General features: G+C 39.6%; 1 protein-coding gene across 9 annotated transcripts in view; it reads left to right on the top strand.

Moving 5' to 3' along the window:
- Positions 1–20,548, top strand: part of FAM13C (family with sequence similarity 13 member C) — a 141,127-nt gene that overhangs the window by 16,722 nt on the left and 103,857 nt on the right. For all 9 annotated transcript variants that reach the window (XM_019954091.2, XM_019954097.2, XM_019954093.2 and 6 more), the window contains one exon: positions 2,123–2,318. In XM_019954091.2, the coding sequence (XP_019809650.2) occupies positions 2,123–2,318 (196 nt within the window). The remainder of the gene's footprint in view (positions 1–2,122; positions 2,319–20,548) is intronic.

Raw genomic sequence — 20,548 nt, 5'->3', positions numbered from 1 at the left:
CTTCCTTCTTTTGTTGCTTACCCAAGAACATAGAGTATGTAGATGTGTAGTATTTGTCTCTAGGGAGAGACAGGTATTTCAAATGAACTAGAGACATTTATTTCAAATTCATAGTTTGATACTGGTTTCCAAACCTATTATTGACTTATAATTTTTTTTAATTGTAAATGATCTCAAGGGAAAATAGTAACCAGTGTTACTGGCAGGAGTTGCAAAGAGTTGGACACAATTGAACTGACCTAACATGAAGAATTATTTCACCTGTTGGATTTTCCTTTACCTTTTCCTTTACCTTTCCTTTACTAAGTTTGTCCTGAAGCTTAAGTTTAACTCTTTCACATAATTTTATTTCCCCATCTTGCCCAACTGCATGCACCCTGGCCATGTTCCAGACCTCCCACCCCCATGTTTTCTTTGCTCTTCTCCCAGGGACTAGCTGGACAGCTCATCCTGCTGGTAGCATTTTATTTAGTTTAATATTTTATTTGTAAAAAGACATCCTGAGCAGAGGGCATAGAAATCTTTCATTTGCTGGTCTTTTCTCTTGGCTTTTCTCTTGGCTCAACATATTCTTGAGCCATGAGGAAACACTTCCATGAGGTGAGGAAACACTCATGGAAGTGTTTCCTAGCTGACCTTGCCAAAATCTCTTTTTATGGCTATTTCTGGTCAGTGAACAAGAGGGGAAAACACCCCCAGGGGGAAGTGGCCAGTCCTACAGAATCACATGACCCATAACAAATGGCTGCCAGTGGGTTCAGGACAATGAACCCAAATAAAGCAGGAGTTCCCAAAACCTCTGGGCCACAGATTGGGTTCCTGGCCTGTTAGGAACCCAGGCCACACAGCAGGAGGTGAGTGAGCAAGCGTGAAGCTTCGTCTGCTGCTCAGTTCCCTAGCTCTCCATTGCTCACAGCATTGCGTGAGCCATCCCCCTACCTTGTCCATGGAAAAATGGTTTTCCACAAAACTGGTTCCTGGTGCCAAAAAGATTGGGGACTGCCGATGTAAGGGGAATGCTCCATTTGGCTGTGGTAGTTGCTGAATTCTAAAATACATCTAGATTTAAGAGGGACAAATGACTTAATAGTGTTATTACATCACTGTGTTTGAGGAAATTGAAACGGCGGGATGATGTTGTATTGAATTTGATTGATGGCTGAACATGAAGAGTGCTCTCCTAGTACTGAGTATGTGCAGGTAATGCCAGCCCAGTCAGTCTTCTCCAGCCATTCCACACCAACAGAACCAAGACACTGGGGTCTTTGGCTTTGCATCGAAAGTGTTGTTTAAATAGGTGGCTTGGTTGGGTGAAATTTGGCCCTTGTCTTATATTCTATTGAGGTTGTATGTATCTTATTAAAATAGATTCTAGTTAAACTTTTTTATAATTTATCTTTAATGAACGAATTAATCAGGCAGCATCGGGTTTTAGTTGTGGCGTGTGGGATCTTCCACTGTAGACACAGGCTCTCCAGTTGTGGTGTGTGGGCCCCAACTGCCTGGCCTCAGTGGTTGCAGCTCAGAGCTTGGTTGCTCTGCCACATATGGGGTCCTAGTTCTCTGACGAGAAATCAGACCTGTGTCCCCTGCCCTGCAAGGCGGACTCTCAACCACTGGACCACCAGGGAAGCCCCTCTAGTTAAACTTTTAAATGCCTCTGAAAGTTGTAAGGAGATGATTGAAGACTTGCCAGTGAGGAGCAAACATCAACACCCTGAGCCAAGGACTCATGTGTGAGAGACTGAGGGCCCACTTCAGGTCTGAGTGAATTAGCCCTTCAGTTTGGCACCTTATTTAATCACAGAGGTTTAGAGTCTTAATCTATAAAGTTGGGGTGATCATAGCTAACCGGGATATCTCACATTATTATTGTGAAAGAAAAATATGACATATGTGAAACCATATTGAAGTGAAAAAGGGAAGCAAATACAATACTAGCAAAGACTGGAAGGGAGTGTGGCGTGTTCTAGAAAGTGACGTTCAGCCCCTCTGAAACAGTCTACACTAGAAAGTTTGCTGAGTACCATGTAAATGAACAGCAGTGGGTATCGCCAGCCTCTTTCCCAGGGCGTTTTATTAGACTCTTCCGTGCTTTCTAACTGAGTCTTTCCTATTCTAGAGATGAAGACAATAAAGAGAATTACCCCGACGCCAGGCCTCCGCTAGAGGAGCCCGCGCCGCCGCCCATTGAGCCGCAGCATGTAGAGCAGCCCCCACGGCTGGACGTGCTGCGCCCCACCATGGGCAACTTCAAGTCGCGGAAACCCAAGTCCATCTTCAAGGCGGAGAACGGGAGGAGCCACGGAGAAAGTCAGGTAGCAGCCTCCACCTTCTCGGGCACCTTTGCCTGGCCGGGTGTGTCTCTGGCGAGAGCACGATTGTAGTGAAGGTCTGAGCGCGTTCTTTTGTAGGCAGTGATTAGCTTGACTTGTCATTGGGCACCGGCGACCTGGGCCACAGGCATGCTCCCCTTCCATGGGTATTAATAGCGCTCTGTGCTGGGCAGTCTGCTCATTAAGCGCCCTTTCAAACTGCTGCTCTTAAATACTGGACTTTGATTGAGAGGAGCTGCTGCTGTCTTTGCCAGGGAGAGTGGAAGAGGATCTCCAGTGATCTTCACTTACCCAGGACAGGAAACAATGGTCCCAAACTTGGAGACTCTTCTCAGTAGATCAAAAGTCCCAGGGTTATCTAGAGCCATTCTTCTTAGGCTGCAGTTTAGTGGCTTTGGAAAAACACTCAAGCAATGTATGTGGCTGTTTTAATATGTGTGGAGAATCTGGTTCTTTGAGGTCAGCAAATATTTACATTTATGAATGAAGCATCTGTCCAACTTGATTCAAGTAATTTGTTTTATCTACATACACATATTTGTTTATTTAGTTCATTTTTCTAGTTGTAAAGGGAGGTAGCAAAAAAATATGATTTTTAAAAACTCTTAAAACCCCTCAAATAACTTATTCTCTCTTATAAAAAGAGATGAATATAACCCATTTTAATCTTACTGGGAGGTTAGTGGGCCCAGCCTTAAGATTGTACTTGTAATGCACCTAACGCAGTTTTGGAGACATAAGTGCTTCATTAATGTGACCTTTGTTTTTTTTTTAACACTAAGCTATTGACATTGAATATGATGTGGGAGGCTCTCAATGTAATACGTTAAGTATACAATAACTTGAAGTCCAGTCCTACCTAGCAAATAGGCTCCAGGTGATCTCTGTTAGAACAACTTTGGCGGGGCACTTCATTTGATCTTGTACTTTTCTTATTGGCCTTGTGATTTTTATCTCTTTTCTTTTTTGGCATTGTGACCTCTTATTTAGTCAGTTTTGCGGTGAGATGAAATGCCCTCTGCATTCATGAAACTGTGGTGATTTTCTGAATTTGAGTTGAGTTGTAGGGCAAGGTTAAGCGTGAGATACCATTGGAGTTACGGTGAACTTGAGACCCTGCCCACTGCTGGGCACACACACCACTTGTTTGTTTAGGCGTGTGGTGCCGCGGAGGACACAGGCGCTCAAAGGGCTGCCGGCAGAGTCTGGTTCTGGGTAACCTCCGACCTTGAATCTCCTACTAAGGATCACCTTCAACACTGTGGGCTTTGAGTACCCAGCCATCTCTCCTTGAATGCCCTCTTTCTTGTCATCCTATAGTCTGGCCTGGTAGAAATTACCCAATTGTCGTTTGTAATAAGGTGCTAACGGCACGTCATTCCAAGTTTGTTGCTCACCCACAGGAAGACTCTAGGAGAAAGAGAGACTTGTGTAGTCTTCTCTGATAATACAGCGTTGGAATCCTGGACTGCAGGTAGAATTTCCAATTCATTCCTAAGATCTCTGTGTACACAATGAGATTTTTTTCCCCCCTAATAACGAAGAAAACTTCAGTAATATAATTTTAGGTCTTCCATATTTTAGAGAAACGTGAAACAGATTTCATTCTTCACATTTACTTTGGAGAGATACATTTAACATTGAGTACAGATCAAGAACTGAGCATCAATAAATGATATTATTAATAAAATCAGCTAACACCTATTTAAGCATTTTCTATGTTCCAGGCATGTACCATTTTTATGACAACCTCATGAAATGGTTATTATTATCTTTTTTTACAAATGGAAAAACAAAAGTTTAGAGGGATTACATAACCTCTTGAGTCAGATTTGGAAGAACTTGAGTGGAAACTCTTTTTCATAAAAGCACAATGTTTCTAACAAGAGATACCCAGAACTTCCAAGTATGAGTCTAGCAATTTACTTACCCCCTTTTTATATAAAACCTGTTATTTCACTCTGAATTTTTTTCCCTTTGGTGATATATTATACTCCTAAGCAATAATTAGTTATTGAGGAAGGATTACTTTGGAGAGATTTTTGTCAGTGTGTTTTTCCTCTCTGCCTGAAAGCTTTGTGATGTTGGTCACATAAGCTAGACAAACATTGTTTGAATGTTATGTCCACTAGGACTTAGGCTCCTTGAGGTCAGTGAGTCAGTCTTGGCTATCTTTGGATCTTTGGCACTCAGTCACTCAGTATTATTCTTTGAATGGCTCACAGCTGTTTGCACACACACACACACACACACACACACACACACACACACACACACACGTGGGGCTTCCCAGGTGGCGCTAATGGGAAAGAACCCACAGGCCAATGCAAGAGACATAAGAGATGGGAGTCAATCCCTGGGTTGGAAAGATCCCCTGGAGGAGAGCACAGCAACCCACTCCAGTATTCTTGCCTGGAGGATCCCATGGACAGAGGAGCCTGACAGGCTACAGTCCGTAGGGCTGCAAACAGACAGACATGACTAAAGCAACTTAGCATGCACACACACACACACACACACACACACACACACACATTTCATGTATATGATTACATAAATAATTTTTTGTAAAATGGTATATATATATTTGTTCTATAAAATAGCATATCTTTATTCAGTTATAAAAAGTCATGTTTCAAAAGAGGATATAATCATGTCTCTTACACAGATATGAAATAGAGATGTGTCAAAAATTTTATTTAAATCATGAATTAATGAGGAAATCAATAAGATATTTACAACCACTTAAAAACAAAGTGCAAAGTATTGCACATTTATAGTCTGACAAGGATTGCTGAGATAAATTTATTGATGTACACAGAATTGGCAAAACTTGCAATATCTATAGGGTGATAATCAACTGCTTTTCTGTGATCACAATTACAGTTTCTATAGAGAGAAATTATTTGCATTGTCATTGGTTTCTACAAGCTAATTTTTGTCTTTGTAACCTTGTAAAATAGCCTAGATGTAGGCAAAAAAAAAAAAAAAAAGCAGAGATTATCCAGATGGATGAGCTGGCCAGAATATCTGCTATATTTTGAAGTCTTTATAATTTTTCCTTATATTCTCTCTCTCCCTCCCTCTCTCCTTCTTCCTTGTGATCATGATAATATCAAAGAAAGACTAACCTTGACCATAAGGTAGGCCTAGTACATTAGCTATGGCTTTATTATTCACTGATGTGTAGCACAAGTGGTAATTCCCACATAGGTTTTCTAGTTGGTAAAGAATCCACCTGCAATGCAGGAGACCCTGGTTCCATTCCTGGCTCGGGAAGATCCCCTGGAGAAGGAGTAGGCTGTCCACTCCAGTGCTCTTGGGTTTCCCTTGTGGCTCAGCTGGTAAAGAATCTGCCTGCAATGCAGGAGACCTGAGTTCGATTCCTGGGTTGGAAAGATCCCCTGGAGAAGGAAAAGGCTACCCACTCCAGTATTCTGGCCTGGAGAATTCCATGGACGTGGGGTTGCAAAGAGTCAGACACAACTGAGCAGACACAACTGAGCGACTTGCACTTTCGCTTTCACTCTCACTTCGGTTTTCTTACATACTTTGCAAAATCTAGAGACATAGTTTTGAATAATTACAAAATTAACTTCTCTTTGAAGGTTTTTATAAGGAATCTCAGATTGGACTTTTAATGCCTCTATTATTTGCATTCCTAAGGCAAGGAAATCAAGTTCAACAAATTCTTTCCACTTTATTTCATTTGCAGTACTTATGCATTTGTGTAAGTTCTTCTTTTATTGAAGCTCCCAAAGTAACTAGGTTCCTGGCCTGCCAGGAGGTGATGGTCCTTCACCATCTATAAGGCTGGATCCTGTAAACTAGATAGCAGGGCAGTTATCCTAAGAGCCCTTTGTAGGTATTGACTCCATAATAAAGCCACTTCAGTTCCTACCTGATCCAAGGAGCATCATTCTCAATATGACATTCTAGGCAAGATGTTATTTAGGTAGTAGATTTCTCCGATTATATTCTGGTAAAAAGGAAGACATTATTATTGAATATATAAGATAACCCTTTTGCCATTGAATGTTAAGGACATTTGGTATGAGTTTCTGAACTATGGGAGTCAGTAAGACTCAAATATCATTTTAAAATATTTCAGCTTATATAAAAAATGGTTTTTAAATGTAGGTTTTATTATTGTTCAGGTGTAAGGAAGCCTACAGAACAGATCAAGACTGCCATTTGGAAAAGTTCCTATTCATTGTTCTTAAGGAGACAGGCATGCCGTGTCATGCCAAGCCATGTAGGAAAACACCAAAATTGGTCCAAAGGAAGATGGTGCAAGGGGACAGCATGGGCAGGAGACTTTATTATTGTTTTTATTGGGAAAACAAGGCAAGGCAGAGTAAGCAATCTTGAAATTGGCTGATTTTAATAATTTCAGTGGACTCTGAGGTATAGGAATTCTTTCTAGTGGTCTGGTACCAGGCCCTGGGATACTTAGGACAGAGGAATATTCCTTCTTGGAACACATAAAGCAGATTGAAGAGGTAGTTGAGAGTCTGAACTCTGGATTGTCAGTTTGAATATGAAAGGCATGCTCCAGGGCAAGTCACTTGTTTTGCTTGCTCTACCTAAGAATTGGTAAGCCCTGGGAGAGACAGTCTTTCCTCAGTCACTGTGGCCTGAAATGCCAGAGCATCAGGAATACTGAAAATAATAAAATACAGTTCATACAGTTCAGTTCAGTCACACAGTCGTGTCCAACTCTTTGCGACCCCATGGACTGCAGCACGCCAGGCCTTCCTGTCTGTCACCAACTCCCAGAGCTTCCTCAAACTCATGTCCATCGAATCGGTAATGCCATCCAACCATCTCTACTTCTGTTGTCCCATTATCCTCCTGCCTTCAATCTTTCCCAGCATCAGAGTCTTTTCCAAAGAGTCAGTTCTTCCCATCAAGTGGCCAAAGTATTGGAGATTCAGCTTCAGCATCAGTCTTTCCAATGAATATTCAGGACTGATTTCCTTTAGGATTGATTCCTTGCAGTCCAAGGGACTTGGAAGAATCTTCTCCAACACCACAGTTCAAAACATCAATTCTTCGGCACTAGGCTTTCTTTATGGTCCAACTCTCACATCCATACATGAGGACTGGAAAAACTGTAGCTTTGACTATATAGACTTTTGTTGGCAAACTAATGTCTCTGCTTTTTAATATGCTGTTTAGGTTGGTCATAGCTTTGCTTCCAAGGAGCAAACTTCTTTTAATTTCATGACTGCAGTCACCATCTGCAGTGATTTTGGAGCCCCCCAATATAAAAAAAAAAATAAAGTCTCTCATTGTTTTCATTGTTTCTCCATCAATTTTCCATGAAGTGATTGGACCAGATGCCATGATCTTAGTTTTCTTAATATTGAGTTTTAAGCCAACTTTTTGACTCTCCTCTTTCACTTTCCTCAAGAGGCTCTTTAGTTCTTCTCTTTCTGCCGTTAAGTGTGGTGTCATCTGCATATCTGAGGTTATTGATATTTTTCCCAGCAATATTAATTCCAGCTTGTGCTTCATCCAGTCCAGCATTTCTCATCAACAGAAAATTGAATTAAAGATTTACTGAGCATGGCCCCGCCCATCAGAATAAGACCCAGTGTCCCCCACAGTCAGTCTCACCCATCAGGAAGCTTCCATAAGCTTCTTATCCTTATCTGTCAGAGGGCAGACACAATGAAAACCACAATCACAGAAAACTAATCAAACTGATCACATGGAGTACAGCCTTGTCTCACTCAATGAAACTATGAGCCATGCTGAGTAGGGTCACCCAAGATCAACTGTGGGGAGTTCTGACAAAACGTGGTCCACTGGAGAAGGGAATGGCAAACCACTTCAGTATTCTTGCCTTGAGAACCCCATGAACAGTATGAAAAGGCAAAAGGATAGAACACTGAAAGATGAACTGCCCAGGTTGGTAGGTGCCCAATATGCTACTGGAGAAGAGTAGAGAATTAACTCCAGAAAGAATGAGGAGACGGAGCCAAAGTAAAAAAGCACCCAGTTGTGGATGTGACTGGTGATGGAAGTAAAGTCTGATGCTGTACAAAACAATATTGCATAGGAACCTGGAATGCTATGTCCATGAATCAAGGTAAACCGGAAGTGGTCAAACAGGCGATGGCAAGAGTGAACATCAATATTTTAGGAATCAGTGAGCTAAAATGGACTGGAATGGATGAATTTAATTCAGATGACCATTGTATTTACTACTGTGGGCAAGAATCCCTTAGAAGAGATGGAGTAACCATCATAGTCAACAAAAGAGTCCGAAATGCAGTACTTGGATGCAATCTCAAAAATGACAGAATGGTCTCTGTTTGGCTCCAAGACAAACCATTCAATATCACAGTAATGCAAATCCATTCCCCAACCAGTAATGCTGAAAAAGCTGAAGTTGAATGGTTCTGTGAAGACCTACAAGACCTTTTAGAACTAACACCCCCAATAGACATCCTTTTCATCATAGGGGACTGGAATGCAAAAGTAGGAAATCAAGAAATACCTGGAGTAACAGATAAGTTTGGCCTTGGAGTACCAAATGAAGCAAGGCAAAGGCTAACAGAGTTTTGCCAGGAGAACACACTGGTCATAGCAAACACTCTCTTCCAGCAGCACAAGAGACTGCTCTACACATGGACATGACCAGATGGTCAATACTGAAATCAGATTGATTATGTTCTTTGCAGCCAAAGATGGAGAAGCTCTATACAGTCAGCAAAACAAGACCAGGAGCTGACTCTGGCTAGGATCATGAAATCCTTATTGCCAAATTCAGACTTAAATTGAAGAAAGTAGGGAAAACCACTAGACCATTCAGGTATGACCTAAATCAAATCCATTAAGATTATACAGTGGAAGTGGCAAATAGATTCAAGGGATTAGATCGGATAGACAGAGTGCCTGAAGAACTATGGATGGAGGTTAGTGACATTGTTCAGGAGGCAGTGATCAAGACCATCTGCAAGGAAAAGAAATCCAAAATTGCAGAATGGTTGTCTGAGGAGGCCTTACAAATAGCTGAGAAAAGAAAAGTGAAGGGCAAAGGAGAAAAGGAAAGAATATACCCATCGGAATGCACAGTTCCAAAGAATAGCAAGGAGAGATAAGAAAGCCTTCCTCAGTGATCAATGCAAAGAAAAAGAGGAAAACAATAGAATGGGAAAGACTAGAGATATGTTCAAGAAGATTAAAGATCCCAAGGGAACATTTCATGCAAAGATAGGCACAATAAAGTTCATACAAGAATCTTCTAAATTGTATCAGAAAAAAAGTAGTTGAAGCATAAAGAGAAGGGATTTTCTTATAGATCCAGAAGATAGACCATTTAAACAACAATAGTTCAGGGGACTTCCCTAGCAGACCAGTGGTTAAGACTCCGTGTTTCCAATGCAGGTATCACAGGTATGATCTCTGGTTGGGGAACTAAGATCCCACATCCCTACAAGTGTGGCCAAATAAATAGCCTATTCCCAAACTCCTTAAAACAATGACAACAACAATAACAACAGTAAAGCAATATTGTAAAATTTCACTTTTCAGTCCATTTAGTATGGACTCTAATTAATTCTTGTTCCACTTGATCCTGCGTTAGCAGTAGCATAAAATTGTCTGCTTCTGGACTAAAATTCTGTAAGTCTTGACTCAGCCCACTGGTGTCATTAAACGCCTATATCCAAGAGTCTGTTCTTTGAAATGTCAATTATTTAAAATATCTGGGCTTTTACCATGGGACTCTTGAGAGTATTCTTTGCTGATGACACAAACCCTGGCCTGAACCTGATAATAGAACTTGCAGGCAAGTATCTGAGGAAAACAAACATCTGTAAATGATAGAAACTGAAAGTGATTTTGATTAATTTACTGCTAGTAATTTTCAAATGTGAAAAGTCTGATTACAGTTCATAATAAATGTGATGCATAATGTGACATGGAAAGCAAGGTAATAAAATCATTCCCCTCAAGTCAGAATGTTTCAAAAGATAATAAATAAAGCTATTAAAAAAAAAGAAGTCAGAGTTTACTTCTGGTTTTACAAAAATGGAAGAATAGAATACTTACAGTGAAAAAACCTTGAAATACAGCATAATAATCCTATTAGAAGATGTCAAGAATATCAAGTAAAAGAAGTCATTAAGTCTGGTGTGGATCTTAGACATCTGCATTATTATTAAACTCCACAGACAAGTCTGTTGTACATCCCTGATTGAAAACCACTGACCATGATGTTGCTGAATTAAAGAAATATGGCTGTGGTCAAGTCTATGTTTTAAATAATAGTCATAATTATCACTGATAATATTAAGAGTATTGCTATCTAATGTCATCAGGTGAAGCTCCACAGAGTTGGAGCAAATATACACGAGTTTGATAGAGCTGTGCATTTCATAAGAGTTTTGATCAAAGGGTAAATGACCCATCAACTGCATTTAGAATCCACTGTGGTAGAGAGAGTAGTTCTGTTCGTAAAGCTGGCATTTATTTGGGGAATTTGAGCTTATGCTACAAATCCTGCTTGATGCTTGTTGACATCAAAGCACAGTTCTAACTGGTCTGTTATGAGAGCATAATTCCGCAAAAGTACCTGTGAAGAACTGGGGATACAACTTTCATAACTTAGAAGCAACCCTCTTTGAAGCTGGAGGTTTAGCTATTGCCACGATGGGTTCTCTTGTCATAATGTTTGTATACAGGACCCCAAAGTGGATCTTAAGTCTGATTCTAATTATGTTGGGAATGAGGATATGGGCAGAGGAGAAAAGGTCAGATAACCATTGAAAATTTTGCTCATTGTTACATTTCTGATCAACCTCAAAGTCAGAATCAGAAATTCCACTTATAGAGGGTCAGATTCAGTCTTACTTAGAGAACTTTCCTTTAATTTCTGGAGTATCAGAATCTGACATTTTGTGTGTATGTCTGAATGTGACTCCAGTTTGGCATTCACTATGAATGATTTAAAAGAGAAGGGCTTTTAGGTATATTTGCTGATCCAGCAAAAGTCCAGGAACCAGGAAGGCAATTCAAGAATGTCCTCAAATAAATTAAGATATTTAGTATCTCAGCATAATAAAAGTCATTTATGACAAAGCCACAGCCAACAGAATACTAAATGGTAAAAAAAAAGCTGAAAGCTTTCCCACTAAATTATGGAACAAGACAAAGATGTCTACTCTCACCACATCTATTCAATATAGTTGTGGAAGTAATAGTCACAGCAATCAGACAAGAAAAAGAAATAAAATTATCCAGGTTGGAAGGGAAGAGGTAAAATTATCATTATATGCAAATGACATGATATTCTGTATATGCATGTATGTTCAGTCACTAAGTCAGGTCTGACTCTTTGCAGCCCCATGGACTGTAGTCCACCAGGCTCCTCTGTCCCTGGGGATTCCCAGGCAAGAATACTAGAGTGGGTTGCCATTTCCTTCTCTAGGGGATCTTCCCAACCCAGGGTTTGAACCCATGTCTTCTGCATTGGCAGGCAGGTTCTTTACCACTGAGTCATCAGGGAAGCCCAGTATTCTGTATAGAATACCCTGAAATTGCCACACAAATACTATTAGAACTGATAAATGAACTCAGCAAGACAGCAGGATACAAGATTCATATAACCAAATCTGTTGCATTTCTTTACACTAACAATGAAATATGTGAAAGTAAAAAAAAAAAAAAAATCATTTAAAATCACATTAAAAATACCTCGGAATAAATCTAACCAAAGAAGTAAAACACTTAGACACTGAAAGCTATAAAACATTCATACAGAAAATCAAAGATGGAAATGGAAAGATGGAAAGATATCCCATGCTCTTGGACTAGAAAAATTAATATTGTTAAAATGGACTTACTCCCCAAAGCAATTGACAAATTTAAAGTGATTCATATCAAATTGAGTGACATTTTTCACAGAATGAGAACAAATAATCCTAAAGATTTTATGGAACCATAGAAGACCCAGAATTGCCAAAGCAATCTTGAGGAAAAAGAACAAATCTAGAGTCATAACTCTTCCAGACTTAAGACAGTACTGCAAAGCTACAGTAACTGAGTGAAGTGAAAGTTGCTCAGTCATGTCCAACTCTTTGCGACCTCATGGGACTATACAGTCCATGGAATTCTCCAGGCCAGAATACCGGAGTGGATAGCTGTTCCCTTCTCCAGGGGATCTTCCCAATCCAGGGATCGAACTCAGGTCTCCTACATTGCAGGTGGATTCTTTACCAGCTGAGCCACTAGGGAAGCCCAAGTGTACTGGAGTGGGTAGCCTGTCCCTTCTCCAGCAGATCTTCCCTACCCAGGAATCAAACCGAGGTCTCCTGCATTTCAGGCAGATTCTTTACCAGCTGAGCTACCAGGGAATCTCCCAGCACTAATCAAAATGGGGCAGTATTGGCACAAAATCAGACATATGGATGAGAATAGAGAGCCCATAAATAAACCCACTCACCTATGGTTAATTGATCTTTGACAAAGGAGGCAAGAATATACAATGGAGAAAAGACTGGCAAGTGGTGTTGGGAAAGCTAGACAGCTGCCTGTGAATCAGGGAAGTTGGAACACTCCCTCACACCATAAACAGAAATAAACTCAAACTGACTTAAAGGCTTAAATATAAGACATGACACCATTAAACTCCTAGAAGGGAACATAGGCAAAATAGGTGTTGATGTAAATTGTAGCAATATTTTCTTAGATCAGTCTCCCAAGACAATAGAAATAAAAGGAAAAATAAATGGGACCTAATCAAACTTAAAAGCTTTTGCACAAAAAGGAAACCATAAACAACACAGAGAAACAACCTATGGACTGGGAGAAAATACTGGAAACGATGCGACCAACGAAGGATTAATTTTGAAAATATATAAACTACTCATGCAACTCAGTATCAAAAAACAACTCAATCAAAAACTGGGCAGAAGACCTAAATAGACATTTCTCCAGAGAAGTCATACAGATAGACAATAGGCACATGAAAAGATGCTCAACATTGCTCGTTATTAGAGAATGCTTGTCTTTCTTAGATAGAGGGCTTTGTGAAAGAACAGCTTGCAGAAAGACCATTTGATACATGTCTCATGAAGGGTCAAGTTTTACTGATGCTAATATTAAAGTTATTGATATGGTGAACTTGAAGTTAAAACAGAACTTAAGAGTCTGTGCTAAGCAGAAACTCTTCATCAGAGTAGAATCAAGTTAACAGTTTGCTATCCTGTGGGATGTCATATTAAATAGCAATCACCCTTTCTAGGAAGGAGAACTAATTGAAGGCAATACAGTTTATATGTTGTAATATTTTGTGGAAAACTACACAGAAAGTAATAAGTGGGTGAAGGTGGTCAAAGTCAAAAGATACAAATTTCTAGATATAAGTCCTGGGAATGTCATGTACAGCAAGGTGACTAGTTAATAGTACTGTGTTGTAGATTTGAAAGTTGCTAAGAGCACAGCTCTTAAAAATTCTCATCATAAGAGAAAAAAATTGGTAGCTATGTGTGGTGATGAATGTTAACTAGACTTATTTTGCTTATCATTTTGTAAAATACACATATCTCAATTCATTTTTATAATGTTATATCAGTTATATTTCAGTAAAAAGTATGTGTGCCTCATCTCATGATTAACAATGAACTCTGGAGGTTTCTTTCATCTCTTTCCTTTAGGATATTTAGGTAATTCTTTATCTTGGTAAACTTTGAAATTGACTATGAGATGACCGCTTTCCCCACCAGCACACATACTTTCTACTTTTTGTGTGATCAGCCGTCGGGCTTTCCTGTTTTTAGTACAATTTGTATCATTTTCTACAACTATTTTTCTCATATTAATTTTCCATATTCACACTTTCCTGATTACCCAGGAAAAAAATGTAGAAACCTACTGTTTAATTAAAAATCCTTATTTGTTGACATTCCTCTACTTATTAAATTAACATATCCTAATTAGGAGTTTAGAATTAACAGATGCACACTATATATAAAATAGAAAATCAGCAAAGACATACTTTATAGCATAGGGAGCTCTACTCAGTATTCTGTAATAACCTAAATGGAAAAAGAATCTGTGAAAGAACAGATATACAGTAGTTAGGACTCAGTGTTTTCACTCCCACGGCCTGGGTTCAGTCCCTGGTTGGGGAACTAAGATCCCTCAAACCACATGAAACCATGCGGCATGGTGGAAAAGAAAAATAGGCAACCAAAAACAAGTAAATGCATTTTATCATTATTCCAAAAAAATAAAATGAGCTTATCCTGAGAGCTAAAATAGATTTTATATGTTGTAATGCGTTGTGAGAATTTAAAATCAATTCTGTATTGCCGTAGTACTAATCACTAGTAGCCTGATTTGGGGATGTTAGATTTGACTAACAGAACCAACTTCTTGTATTGGATCTCATAAGGGTGCAAAGGGCATTTAGAGTTAGCGTCGGTAGGTCAGGTCTAACCATCTTCACTTCCTTCCAGCTGGCTCCAGACTACGCACAATCCTTCTGTCCTCCCTCTCTGATGGCTATCTTAGCAGAAGACAAAAAGTAGGAGGCTATAGTTTTCTGCAATGAGCTGTGTGCTGTGATCATGCTGCTAATCCACTTCCTTGGGGAAACAAGCTGTTGGGTCTGGTATACATCAGTATTAGGTTTCTTCCACTTATCTCTAGGTGATGTGTTATTAGGCTGGAAAAGGATCCAGATCTGATGTGAAAACTACATTTTTATCTTTCTGTAGAAATGAACCCCCCCTCCAAAAAAAAAAAAAAGATTTTAAGGCAGAAAAACTTAATTTTGAAGTATTTATTACATTTCTGTTTTGGGAGAGTATAGCCCTTATTCTTTCTGTGTTAGACTGAATTCACAGAAAGACAATAGTTAATTCTGAGTCATTTTTTTTTAACCCGAAAAAGAAGGAAAGTTCCATTTCCAATTATAAATCTACTTTATGTATGTTGTTCTTAATATATTAATGAACTGCTGAGCTACTGCAAATGATAAAAGCAAGAAAACCTGTACAGCTGATTGACTTTGAAATTGAGAGCCCTGGAAAGCTAAAGTGAATTTTGGTAGAATTTCACTTATTTTTCAGTAAAAGAAAGACTTTTAAGTTCTGAGTATGCCTTTGAAGGCTTGCTTTTTGCACTGTCAAAAGCATGAATTCACTATGATTCTAACAATTGGTCTTAGTTAGATAATTGTTTTGACACATTAGTTTGTGATGCATTATTTCTCTTGACTGGTTTTGCAGCTCCAGTGTAAAGGTTGTACTTCAGTTCCTGTTGAGGTATGGATTTGGGGGAAGACTTGTCACTGGCCTGGATGAAATATGGTCCTCTGGATTTCTTTTTCCAGGTTCCCCATCACTCCTCCAAGAGTGAAAAGGTTGAGATTCATGGGGGATACAGTGTAGAGAAATTCAGGGTCCTTGAAAGTGAGGCCATTTGAGTCAGTGTTTGGATTTACTTGTTTCTCATGGTGTATCTCATTCGATACTGCTCTTGAAATAGCAACCACCCTGTTATTAGTAATTAAGCTGATAAAGATATTTTTAGGAAGGAATCCGAATGTCTGTAATATAAACTTTATTCCTTTTTTCCAAATAAGATATATTCAGCTTAATACTAACATGAAGGAATCTTAAAATTAAGTAATGTGCCTTGTTTGCCTGGATACTGAATCTCAGAAGTTAAAAAAATTGTCACTAAGAGGGAGTCTGTGTTCATATAACTGGTTTGAGACAATGGGGCATTTGAAATGTTAGCACTGTAGTGCCCAAAGCCACATTATCTGATTGATATTCCACCTATGATGGAAGTTACAGAACTTAAATGGGCTTCCCTGATAGCTCAGTTGGTAAAGAATCCGCCTGCCATACAGGAGACCCGGGTTCGATTCCTGGGTCAGGAAGATCCCCTAGAGAAGGGATAGGCTACCCACTCCAGTATTCTTGGGCTTCCCTTGTGGCTCAGCTGGTAAAGAATCCACTTGCAATGCGAGAGACCTGGATTCAATCCCTGGGTTGGGAAGATCCCCTGGAGAAGGGAAAGGCTACCCTCTCCAGTATTCTGGCTTGGAAAATTCCATGGATGGTATAGTCCACTATCTAATTGACATTCCACCTATGATGGAAGTTACAGAAGAATTTCCCTTAAAAAAACATGAACAAGATGTTATTGATGGTATTGATTCTTCTGAATATAGCAATGGGAGATGGTAAGGACTGGTCTCTACTTACATGCTGCCTATACTGTTTAGCAGATATACAGGTGGCTGCTATATAGGATGGTTCTTAAGTTTGTTTATCTTCTTCTGCATCCTTTGCATAGATAAATAAATTCTGGTTTAAAGAATCTTTAATTTTCCTATGTTGTTCCAAAGATGATCTCTGACATTATACATGTAGCCCTATATTTTCAGCCCATAGTCAAGGTCTATCAACATATAGAAAGGGGAGTAAAGCATCCATGGGACACTCTCCATGGGGTTCCAAGACTTGCTCCCTCTACTATGGAGAATTTTCCTTTACTAACTAGCAGAGCTAAATAATTGAATGGCAGTAGAGTGAGGTGGTAGAAAGTATGGTCTGTAGTTCCTAATGGATATGGGTTCAAATGCCTTCTCAGTCATTTACTTTCTGTGTGACTTTAAACATCTACTTACTAGGTCATTTGTTTATTTTTCCATCAATAAAGCAGAGATAATAATTTGTAGTTATCATAAGAGTTTGTTGAGAATTAAAAGTGATTAAGATTTAACCTTAACTGTTCAGCAAGTTTTAGGGCTCTAAAGAGAATGTTTCTTAGACTCATTTGGCTGGATATATACTAAAACTTCAATAATTGCACATCTTCTGAGTTATACTAGGCTGGGCTCTGCTGCAATAACAATCTCAAACCTTAGTAGTTTAAACCAACAGAAATACATCTCTTATACATGTTTTATATCCATCATTAGTTACCAGGAAGTGTGTTCATGGAGGTCGATTAAGGACTTTAAACAGTGACCATCTTGAATGTGCTGGTTTTGAATTAGAGAGAGAAGAGAGCTCTAGAGGATTTTGAACCAATGATTAGGAGATTTAGGCCTGAAGCCACACACAGTATTTCTGTTCTCTACTAATTGGCCAGAGCTGGTCATATATCCCCTATACCCACACTTTACAGCATAGGACGAGGCAGTCTAATCTGACAGTGTGTCCCCAGGGGAAGAATGAAATCCTGGCCAGCAGCACTAATGACTTCCATGTCTCTTTTCCAAGTAGCATATAACCTACAGCAAAAAGAAGTTAATTGGTCTTTTTCTCTTCCAGTTCTTCAAAATGCTGGTGTATTAATATTCTTCACGTCAAGGACTAGAAGAAGGAAGAGAGTGTTAATTAGGCTAATTCCCCAAAAGAGATACTTGGCATTATATTATTGCTGGAGTTTTATGTAAGCATCCCTTCCTTTAAATATGTATGTATGTATTTATTTGGCTGTGCTGAGTCTTCTTTGTTGCTGCTCAGGCTTTCTCTAGTTGTGGTCAGCAGGGGCTACTCTTGGTTGTGGAGCATGGGCTTCTCATTGCGATGGCCTCTCTTGTCACTGAGCTCAGGCTCGAGGTGCGTGGGTTTCAGTGGTTGCAGCGTGCAGGCTCGTAGCTGCAGCACAGGGGCCCACCTGCTCTGCGGCGTATGGAATCCTCCTAGACCAGGGATTGAACCCGCATCCCCCTGCATTGGCGGGCAGACTCCCATCCACTGCATTACCAGGGAAGTCCCACATACCTTCCTTTAAACACCTGCTTCATTATTATCTGGAAAAAAGAAATAGGCTTAATTATTGTTTTTTCCTCTATTTGCCAAATGAAATTTCAGAGATCATCAGATATATTTTATCTAGGAATAATTGTGGTTTTAGTTTTGCCAGAAGATTGTAGTGACTTTGGGTGATACTAGCTAAACCTATGGTACTGTGATGAAGAGGCATTTAAAAATATAATCCCAAAATAATCCTTCATATAGAAAATGGATTTGACAATTGGAATATTTTCAGCTGCGGGCGCTGGGTTTCTGCATGCACACAGATATGCAAATTCACATCCTCTCGTACTTGGTGATATTTATCCAAGAGCAGGGTGTTCTTTAGGCAAAGAAAACAGCTTAGTGAGGACTTAGCCTGTTTTGGAGCTTGGAAGGGAAGCTGTTTGGGAAGTCTGGAGAGCAGAAACATAATGAACTGACATTTCAGGGAACTAGGAATTGCCAACCTAAACTTTATCAAACATGGTTAAATATCACTTTGGGACTGAGACATAACATATCAACCTCATGCCTGCAATTTTAGGTTCCATATTTTGCAAGAGATGTAGTTGCCAGATAAAATATGAGATATTTGGTTAAATTTGAATTTCCGATAACACAGTGAATAATTTTGTAGTATAAGTATGTCCCATGTAGATAATGCTTTGAACAGGAACAGGAATTTGTGCAAGCAGTTATCTACATGGGGTATACTTATACAACAGTATTATTCATTGTGTATCTGAAATTCAAATTTAACTGGACATTAAGTGTTTTTATTTACTAACACAGTGACTGTATTAAGAATGAATGGCGTGAATGTTTAACCTCGCTCACCTCTTCCAAGGTAGAAGTAGCTAGCTGCTATATGTAGCCTGAGAGTATCAGGATTAATTTTTTGTTTTTAGTTTGATCCTTCTAGGACAGTTAAAACAAGCCAAGGAAGGGAACTCAGCAGCTTGTCTACATTTTGAGGCTTATTGCTGTATTTATTTTACATCTCCAGCAATTTTCAAGCAATTTGAAGCATTCTGAAAAAAAGCAGTCCCCATTCTTGGGATGATACAGTCTTAAAAACCGGATGGAAATGCAAAAGACTTTGAAAAATCTGCCCTGGAAGCCTGCAGATTATCTGCAGGACCCTCCTTGCCATGAGCAGTGACTGTCATCAAGTCAATAGGAAGGCTGACTTTGAGCCTGTTTCCAAATTAAAATTATAAAAAGCAGCATGACTGATGTCAGTTGCAGACAGAACAGTAGCACTGTGTTTTGAGCATTAATCCTACTGGAGATAAGCAACCAGACAGAGGACTGCCGCCTTGAATATTGCTGCTCTAGACTGAGGCTAGTGCCATATGTAAGAATGGCTTTCCTGTCTAAGCATTTCTTCATTATGTAATTGACTGACTCTAGCAGAAGTAACTAGTGATCTTTGAGCTGTGATGGCACTTGGCCTTCCCACCCAACCAAACCCTGCTTGGTTTTGTTATAAATCTTTTTTTTAATAGCTGAGCCCTCTGCAACATTTACTGTTTGATAAGTTGTAAGCCACAGTTAAGGGATTTCTTGCAGGAATGTAGATGTTCAACTCTGCTTCTTTTGTTCCTAAACATGGTGAACTACGGTATGATGATTGCTTGTCTCGGTCATGTTACCATGAGCCAGGGAAATTTCCAGTAGAAAAGGTCATCCTAGGGTTAGATTTTCACTTTTCAGCTGAAACTAACATTAAATGACCAGAGGGATACTATCAAGGTTTAAAAAGCTCTCTTAATCAGCCTGCTAGTGTGGTGGGGGTTAGTGGTTGGCTTTCAGTGTGTTTTAATCCAGAAAGCACTAACGGTACTGAAGGTATGACCTACCAGATTTAAAATCCACCAGGGGAAAAATCAGTGAGTGTTGTTCTCATAGAAAGGCACACTCCCTTCCCCTTCCCCCACTCGTTTCTTTGTCTTTTCTCTACTGCCTTCTCAGGTGTATTGAAACTGACATTTGATTTAGCCTGGTCCAGATACCACTCCCTTTGAAAGACAAGAGGACTGAACAAAAGACTGCATTAGTTTGCCTCTAAATAAAAAACAGGCAGATACTCATGATTTAAGGCTCCTTTTAAAATGTTGTTTGTTTTTTTAGCTGGCTACTTACAGACTTTAACAACTGTAATCTTTTCTATCTGATGTCTTCTGGTGTCACCCAGAAGTTCTGAACGAGGGTTGCTGCAGTGATACCAGCAAAAAAGGACACCTGGGAGCAACACCCTGGGCTTTAGGATGAGCTTTCAGCTCATCCACTGTCTACTTCTAAAAATGCATGGAATAGACGACTTCACTTTCACTTTTCCCTTTCATGCATTGGAGAAGGAAATGGCAACCCACTCCAGTGTTCTTGCCTGGAGAATCCCAGGGACGGGGGAGCCTGGTGGGCTGCCGTCTA

Source organism: Bos indicus, chromosome 28 (assembly GCF_029378745.1).
Source record: "Bos indicus isolate NIAB-ARS_2022 breed Sahiwal x Tharparkar chromosome 28, NIAB-ARS_B.indTharparkar_mat_pri_1.0, whole genome shotgun sequence".
Taxonomy (NCBI): Eukaryota; Metazoa; Chordata; class Mammalia; order Artiodactyla; family Bovidae; genus Bos; species Bos indicus.
Note: the sequence above shows the minus strand (reverse complement) of the source record. Positions and strands in the feature narration are given on the sequence as shown.